General features: G+C 43.4%; 1 protein-coding gene across 1 annotated transcript; it reads right to left on the bottom strand.

The window, feature by feature from the left end:
• Positions 1-4,801: 4,801 nt before the first annotated feature.
• LOC308106534 (growth arrest-specific protein 1) lies at positions 4,802-8,835 on the bottom strand. The gene has a single exon (XM_080458342.1). It carries the CDS (start codon positions 8,268-8,270, stop codon positions 7,521-7,523), a length of 750 nt encoding a protein of 249 aa, XP_080314468.1. The 5' UTR covers positions 8,271-8,835; the 3' UTR covers positions 4,802-7,520.
• Between the last annotated feature and the right edge of the window lie 318 nt (positions 8,836-9,153).

The raw sequence follows: 9,153 nt of genomic DNA, 5'->3' as shown, positions 1-9,153 counted from the left end.
AATTGGCCATAAAATGTAAAAACGATCCACATTGTCCTCACACGTATAGACAAACAATGATATTTCATGTGTGTATTGAACAGATCCAAACGGTGGATAAGTTAAGTGAATTCACTGGTAAATACTTAGGGGGAAAGCTTACATAAAGACAGACGTCGTCAAACTTGAAGTTCAATCAATGGAACAACATTCGGCCAAATCACTATAAATGACAACTAATGACGTCAAGAAGAAGTGGAATCAATTAGAAAACAAATCACAAAGTCATTGCACATGATTAAAATGAGCTAAACACAAAGTGCTGGTGAACTTCTTTGATAAAGTAAAGATGAAAAGTTCAGTGTACTTTTGAAAAAGTAAATGTTTGTCAATTTGAGAAAGATTTTCTGTTTCTCTGAAGTCAAGTAGGTGTTTCCGATCTGTCTTCATCGTCAAGTTTCCCTCTATTGTTTTTTTTTTTAATTTAGTCACTTTTTTTTTAAAGTGTTGTGCATTTTGTCCTGAGACAAGTACACAAAGACTGTCAAAAATGTGCGTTTTTCTCAATTGCAAACCTCTCTATGTGATTGTAGGCAGTAAACACTGCCAGTATGTGCTAAAGTATAAAGTATCAGCAAGATATTGTCAGTACATTAGCAGTATATGTACTGATACAAACTCTGATACAGATAAATCATTAGATTCAATTTAAGTAATAGGAAGGATAGAACTTGGCGCTCGGTGGTTTTATACACAAAAAGACATTTCACTCATTGTATGAGTTTTATTTGGTTCTGGAGGAGCTTCTTATGTGTTACAACTTAAGTAATTCTTGATTACAGTAACTAGTCCATTAAAAGTAGTGGAGAGTCTCCCAGCTTTGTGCGGGTGAGACCGTCATTAAGTTACAGCAGAAAGCTGACGGGAGATGATCTACCATCTGAATGTCAGCAGTACTAAAACACACATTTTTTAAGCTCATAATACGGTAAACAGGAGACTGGTGGAAACGTAGAAGTTTAGGCAGCTTTGCTGATGTTTTTATGTACAACAAAACCACTATAAGTTGTCGTTTGACTAACCACAACTTTTATATCAACATGTTACTGGATAGGAGTCATTGCCAATACTGCTGAATTTTAAGCAAAGACAGATTTACAAATTCAGTGTGGCATTAAAAAAAAACGCCGTTTCATATAGTTTCTACTAAATGTGCACCTCTCTATCCAATCCAGGGTTACGGAGCGCTGGAGCTGGTCCAAGTTGATGTGGCAGGTCTCCAGTCCATCAACCAATCACATTTATACCTACGGGTAATTTAAAATGACCAAAAAACCTTAAGTGCAAAGATATTTAGACCGTAGGAGGAGACCAGAGACTCAAACTCCTGAAACAACACCCAGACTCTCACCATTTACCTTCCTTACTCATTGTGACCCAAGTACTTTCTAATTAGAGAGATGACAATCACAACTATAAAAAATATGTTTTCTTTGTCCTATACACAGCTTGAAGTACCAACAAACCGGGTGCATCTCGGTGTCTCTTTGAACGCAGTGAAACACAAACTGCAGCTGTAGCGCCGGAGGTTTAACAAGCGGTTTTCAAACTCAGGACTCCTGTGGGAGGGAAGAAGGAGGGGGGGGGTTGTTTTTTGCCCCACCATCTGGCTGATGACATTCACCTGGCATGCCAGGTGTAAATCACTCCCAGGCCCAAGCGGAGCTGAGCAGAGAGCAGCGAAGCCCCGGGGTCCAGAACCGACGGGATGGCAAGAGAAATCTTCAAGAGATGAGGAGGAGGAGGAGGAGGAGGAGGAGGAAGAGGAAGAGTGCTCTAATTGGCTGTGGGTGCCCGTAGTGTTGGCTGGCTTTAGTTGCTCTAATCAAGCCATGAGCCCGCTGCTGCCAGAAAAAGTTTGGATGCAATTTTGACCCTTGTGCGTTGCTTTTGTTGCTTGTTTCTGGGAGTACTGCCAGTTTTTATTGACCCCCCTCTCCAGGAAACAAAATCTGAATCTCCTTACAGTAATGCAGTCCAGAAGCCTTGAGCTCCAACTACTTACTACGCCATCCTCGAAGACACCACGAGGTCTCCTCTTGTGAGCCACAACCTACAGCATTGGGAAGTGTCTCGCAACCCATAAAAACAAGGTCTCAGCTTTTTTTGACGTGAAGGAAAGGTGCTCTCTGAACTCCAGCCATTCGCAGCTTCTCCATGGCTGTAATGAAAGGATCATTGTTTGTATCAGAGACAAGAGCCTCCTGACCCCCCCCCCCCCCCCCCCCCCCCCGTTACCGTGAGGAGGAGAGTGCAGAGTGCATGTCCAGGAGCAGGGACTCACAGAGAAAGTTTGTTTCAAAGACACGCTGAATAAAGATAATTTAGAAAATGGGCTCCAGCACAGTGCGGCCTCTGTAAACCCCACCTCCTGTTTCTCATTCCCTCCACACAGTCAACTCCCCGAGGCCGCTCTGCTCCTGTTTGTTTTGATTTTGATCCCAGAGTGGAAGGTGGAGGCTGAGGAAGGGGACAGGGTGGTTGTGTTGGAGTGCTCGTAGTAGTAATCGTTACGACAGAATGGAGGAAAGACACTTAAACAAAACTACAAAGTGCGCACGGCGGCTGTAGGCCGCCATGTCGCCCCATCCTACAGTTTCTACGTCAGACAGTTGGATGTGCTCAAGGATTCCTGTGGTTATTGAAGAATAAGAAAAAAGGCTGCGTGGAAATTCTTTACAGACAGAGAGACTTCGGAGATTTGCCACAAACTTCACTCCTGGAGTATAGTGGTAAATTCTTCCGTTTAGGTTTCTATTACCTTTGCATACTGTAGTATTTCTACCTGGCTTTAGCAACATTTGTTTAAGGAGACACATCGTATAAAAAATTTCGCTTTTTGAAAGATTATAAATACACAATGTGGTATTTGAATTGCCTCCTGCCTCTTAAACGTCTAACAAAACCTGGAGATTTCTTGGATTCAGGAAAATGCTTGACTGCTATATAACGGGCAGGACCATTTGCATTATGCACGTCCCCTCCGAGGGTCTCCACACACAAGCCAGAGGTAAAACTGACACTTTGGTCTTTCGTCATTGTACTTTGCTGCCCATCCAGAGCAACTTGTGTTTCTGAGAGAAAGTCTGAGGCCTTTATTAGTCTCAGACTCAGTCATGATATTCATTTCTTATCTTAGCAGCTAAAGACAAAAAAACAAACCAAAAAACACCTTTATGTAAGCACCCACCCTTTAACATCAGATATATTCCTGATATATTTTCAATAATAGCAACGCCAGGGTTAGCACACCACACCTTTTCCTTGGTGTATCATTAGCTTTTGATCAGCATTGTGGATTAACTTTACTAATGAACAGAAACTATGAAGTAAATCTAAATGTTCACAGTTATATCCTCTGGGCCTTCTGGATTGCTTTGTACAGAAACGAGGGAAACAGTCTGACATGTGGCCTGAGGCTAATTCGCAGGCTAACATAACCAACAGCAGTTTGTGTACGACAGCATATTATAGCGTCTCCCAGTTTGGTCTCACTCTGGGTCGAGCATGCAGCATTGTCATAGTCCCTTTGCTTTATATTCTCACAGAAACATGCTGTTGAGACGGCCACACTTTAGCTTCATTGGTATGAAAGCGGTCGTTATTATCAATATCATGTCCTGTTATGTCGTTTTAGTAACCGCTGCTGTTGAGATTTATCCTTTGTTGTTCATGAGGACCCAGAGTGTTTCTTCTCTTTAAAGAACAGGTGTGGAGCTCACACCTAGCAGCAACTCTTTCACTATTTCTTAATGACTTGTAAATCCCTCAGTGGGTGTCGAACAAGTCCTAAGTGGCTGCTTGTTGTAGAGTTTGTCACACTGGAGAAAACAGCAACATTCAAACTGTGTTCTCACCCACTCACTAAGTAACCAGCGTTTATTACAAAGTGCAGCAACTGGGAAATGATGAAGACGCTATGATTCATAATGTTGTGCTGGATATTCTGTGTTATCGATCATGTAAACAATTCCCATAATGTATGAAAGTTCAACATTGGTTGAAGAGGATGAGATAAGACAGTGAAGATGTTTGATTGATATTGATATTATGATCCTCAAAATACTTTAGCATCTCTGAGAAGACAAATATCTAAACCCTGCTGTTTGTCTTCCTTCATGGAGCGCCGCATCCTGGGTTGCCAGATCTGACTGACAGCTTGGTGGCCAAACACAAGATAAAACTATTTCAAATCACAATCTCTCAAGAAATTCATGATAAAATCAAAAAGTAAAGTTTCACAATTTCACTGAATAACCCAAGAAAACAACCTAACGCAATAAGAATCTCCACAAAATGCAATCAAGCAAACAAATAGCCATATAAATAGCCAATAGTGTGAAACAGCAATTTTGCAAAGTAAAAATGACTAGCTCTGCAAGCCAAGACACTAGACGCCACCAATATTGTAATAAAGGTCAATAACGCAGAAAAATGTGTCTATTTTAGACATAATAAAGCCAATAATGACAGCAATTTTCTTTTAATTCAGGATTTGTGTCACCCAATGGGCCAGTCAAGCAGAACTAAAGAGCTACATATGATGTCCAGGGATGCTCTTATTTAATAAAGACTTAATGCATCCTTTTACCTGACTCCATACAATAGATTTTATATACATCGGTATTTTATATACATGTAAAGACTCTCAGAAATCTGCACACACACACACAGTAACAAAAATAAAAAAGGTTAACACAGCCATGGATTAAATATTACCGTTGGATTCCTTCTGTGAATAAATCACATCACAACACTGCTGTAGGTCATCAACATTTTATTATAAAACTCACCCTTCCACGAGGAAGACACTGCTCTGAAGTGTTTACTATTGCCGTCACAAGATGAGATGAGAAGTTGAAAAAGTCTAAGATCACTTTCTGTTTTTCATTGTGCTACATTCGTGTGTTTATATTAAAAAGGCATTTATGCGACACTGCATATGATCGTATAAAATATACACATTCTTCATATTCTAGCTTCATAATTTAACACTCAACGACACGGTTCAAGGCTTCATTTCAAGTGGCAAAGACACAGACTGGCAGGTTTTATTACAAGTGATCCAAACTTATGACGCACTTTGAATTTCCCTTTTTCTTTTGACAACTTAACAGACTGAGAGAAGAGAGACATTAACATGACCGTAAATTCTAATAAAAGTGTGCTATTACAAATACATATGTTGTGCATGGTTCAGGAAATAAAGGTTTTTAATTAAAGTACATCTTCTAGGGAAATCAACCGAATCTGTAAGAGTGATTTAATCTAAATATAGATTTGAGCCGTGTGTGACTTTAGAAAGCACTTGGTGGCAATCCTGTATGTGAAACATTCAATAGAAACAAATGTGAAGACCTCATTTGGTTAGTAAAACTTCCATGCGCCTCCAGCTGTGTGATCCTCGGTAAGAAACACTGAAGCTGTGATGGACGGCTCACGTCAAGACTGATGATCTGGATGTTCACACTCTGCTGTGACGCTGCTTAGTTCTGCTCTGTTGGTTTAGTGGCTTTCACTTAACAATCCTTCATTTCCATCAAATGAGCAGGTCCACTTCCTGCTCGGCCATTTGGTAAAAGTAGTTCACCATTTGTTGCAAACCTCACTCCACCCGACTGACCCATCTCAGCCACTCAGTGAGGGTATGTGAAGGTGAAGAGGAAAAAAAAAGTTTTCTCACTTTCGAAGCATATCGGATTTACTCAAGGATTAAAATTGATTCACAATGTGAGTTTTGACACATTAGAGAAGGATCCAATATTCTCAATGTATTTCAGATGCATTATCTCTGGTTCATCTTCGAGAAATATCCAGCAAATTAAGATTTCTATCTGAAACAATGTAAAATCCCAAGCGGTCTACTCAGAGCTGTCATCTATATAACTCCAGAATCTGTTTTATTTTCTCACAATTTCAAACCTGAATTGGAAATAAAACTGGATTAAACACAGCAGGATAGATATGTTCTCGACACAAGCCCTTAAGACAGAGTTCAGATGGGAATCGTCTCTTCTGATTTTTTATAATATGTTTTTAAGTCAAGAAAAGTCCAAGTTTTATCTTAGCAAACTTACACTGTTATTGCAGAAAAACTGCATGCTTTTTTTTTTTTTTTTGTGTGTGAATGCAATGAGCTTCCATCGTATTTACGGCTGTTAAAAAAACTTCTCAACATTTTATACGTTGTTTGTGTCCCTCAAATTAAAATGATTCTTTTTATTTCATGATAGAATTAAAGGATTTGAATAATTTATAATTAAACAAAAAAAAGTAACGTCATACAAATACAACAAACAATCTTGGTAATAAATGATTCCTAATATTGTACTATTGTAAAAATAAAAAAATAAAACCCAGGATGCTTTTTAAGAACGGTTTCCTCTTATTAGTCGTGCACAGATGAATTTCAGGACACTTCGCTTGCAGCCAGTTGGAACCAGCAAGAAAAATGAGCTGAGCTAAGTTAAAAAAACTAAAAATCCTCGTTTTACAGTGTGAGTGTTCAACAGGCTCATAAAAATAAAAAAAAAATATGGGGCAACAACTTCACACAGTTTAGTTTTCACAAGTGCGGCTGAACTCGGACATGGTGTTCGCCCCACATTCGGCCCATCAAAGCAGTGTCAGTCCAGGTATAAAAGCCCCCGACAGGCCTGGTGTTGGGGGACAGACTGCAGGTACGCTGAGTTGACCCGTTCACACCAGCAGCTGCCAGGGTTTGCTGGACTGTTGTAGCAGTGTGAAAGCAGCAATAAAGACAGGGGTCTTTTAAAGGCATTAGGAGGTGGCAGGCAGTGGAGAGAGGGGAGGAAGGGGGGGAAGAGAAGGAGGCGGTCTCAGGAAAAGTACAATAAAACAATCTCAAATGGGGGGAGGGGAACACCAAAGCGTGCTGTGAAGAGGGGCTTCAGTTAATTTAAGTACTTGATACCCACACCCTTGCCATGTCTTCTGAATGTTCACACAAATATTTGAAGTGTGGTTACTCCGACAATACAAGAGTCCCCCCCCCCCCCCCCCCCCCCCGAAATGGAGAGCAGAGCAAACAGAGCCTGGATGGGTCCAATGTTTGTCTAAGGTCTTAATAAAGCCACACTTCAAGTACCATTTAAACCAATCCAAATAAACAGGAGCTGCTTAAAGGGATAGAAAATGCCCTGCGACAAAGTTTGGTTTGATTTCCTTCCTCTCTCGCTGTCACCTGGAAAACCCACTGACTTTTAGCTTGCTGACCCCGAGCACTGTTAGGGCCACATGTGTGATGGACTGACTGGTGGATGAGTAGGACTGTATTCCTGAGTGAGATGTGCTTTGAGGGTTACAATGCAAACTGTGCTCTCTGGGTTCAAGTCCTCCACCAGCAAGCCTCATCTAGTGTCTGTGAGCGTAATCCCTCATGAATCCGGGGGGGTTTTCTTGCACTTATCTCAAACAGTGTCACCCTTTCATTGGTAAATCCACCAGAAGTCTGCAGCATCTCAGTACAATATCCGTGCAGCAGTGAGAAACATGAAGGCCGTGCAGCTGGATAACATCTGGGAAGAGGAGTTGTCGATGTAAACCTCCTCTCTGTCACTCTTGGGGTCATAGTCTTCATCCTCGTAGAGGTCATCCATGTCGGGCTGGTCTGAGATCACAGTGTGGTCCCCTATGGAGCAAAGCTTGCTCATGTTCTCCTTGACCACTTCACAGAAGGGCCTCTCCACCCCGTCGCAGACGCAGCGGTTCAGCAGCGCACCGTTCGGAATGAACAGCATCTGCTGGATGGTGGCCTTACACTTGGAGGAGCACTTCCTACCGTTGAACAGCTGCCCGCAGTATGACAAGTAGGCCGCCAGGGAGGTGTGGCAGTTGCTGTCCTCCTCGCAGCGCTGCCGGGCCTCCATGCAGCCGATCCCCCCGGCGTCGCTCGGGTGCCTGCGGGGCAGACACGGCTCGATGGCGCGCTTGGCGCTCAGGCAGTCCAGGTCCTGTGCGCAGTCGCAGGTCTCCAAGTCGGGCCCGCTGCGGGTGTGGTTGAGCCGGATGAGCGCGTTGATGCAGTGGCTGGGACACTGCCTCCTCGTGCCCCTGATGTTACCCTCGCAAGCGGCGAGGTACTGGTTGTAGGCGAGGTCGCACTCGGGCTCGTCGTGGCACCGGAGCAGCGCCTGCCAGCAGATCAGTTGGGCATCTAAGGCCACCAGCACCCATGGGAGAAGTGCCAGGGCGCTGCACCAACATCTCATGCTTGAATGGAGGTCTACTTCGGTGTCGTGCACTTTTTCCAGCAGCACATTTAGGACCAGGGCAGCTCAAAGTCTCCGAACTTTCAGACTTACATCCACAGAGATATTCCACATTAAAGGAAAGAATAAACTACCACCGCGCCTCGTTTACTAACTTGTTCCCTCGGTGGGTTTTCCTGCTCCCGGTGGGCTCTGCTGGAGGATCGGACTCGGGAAAAGCTCCACGCGTGGTTGGAAGAAGTAGAAGAGTCATTCCGGGAAACATGTCCAAACTGCAGCCTGTTGCCTCCGGATCAGACCTGAGATGTCCTCGAACGCGCCGCACAGCTATCCAAAGTTAACGCGCCGTCTGAACACACTTATTGTCCACAACTCGGAGAGTACACTCGAACTCATACTTCTTGTCATTTCTTTTCGTCCGAGCCGCTACTTTGAATCCATCCACGCATTCCCGAGTTGTTGTTTTTAGTTGTTGGAGGTTTCTCCCTGTCGCATTTTGTCCCGCTATGTGCGTCTTTGTCCCTCTTCTTTCTGGCTGTTACGCTTCACGGTCCGCCGAGCATTTCCCCACAACACCCCTCCTTCTGTCGAAAAAAAAAAAAGAGAAAGAAAAGTTCTCCCCCTGCTCTCTCCCTCCCTCTCTACTCATTTACAACCCTGCACACCGATTGGTCCTCGCTGAGGAGTCAGTCGTGGGACCCATTTCAAGGCCCGCAGCGGCGCAACTCTGCGCACTAATCTCCCCCTTCGGCGCACGACGAGATCGGCTGCATGGAAGTGTTTATAATATTTCTTTGCATGAAACCTAGGATCTGTGTGGTCCCCTCCTTCCTACCCCCTCCTGTAGCAAAACACAAGCGAAAGAGGGAAGGACGGGGACGAA

This window comes from Lipophrys pholis (assembly GCF_963383615.2).
Source record: "Lipophrys pholis genome assembly, chromosome: 2".
Taxonomy (NCBI): domain Eukaryota; kingdom Metazoa; phylum Chordata; class Actinopteri; order Blenniiformes; family Blenniidae; genus Lipophrys; species Lipophrys pholis.
The sequence above is the reverse complement of the archived record's forward strand: the minus strand, read 5'-3'. Positions and strand labels throughout refer to the sequence as shown.

What these genes read in the sequence shown, in the direction of transcription:
- LOC308106534 (XM_080458342.1), bottom strand. Translation starts at nt 8,270, where the DNA reads ATGAGATGTTGGTGCAGCGCCCTGGCACTTCTCCCATGGGTGCTGGTG.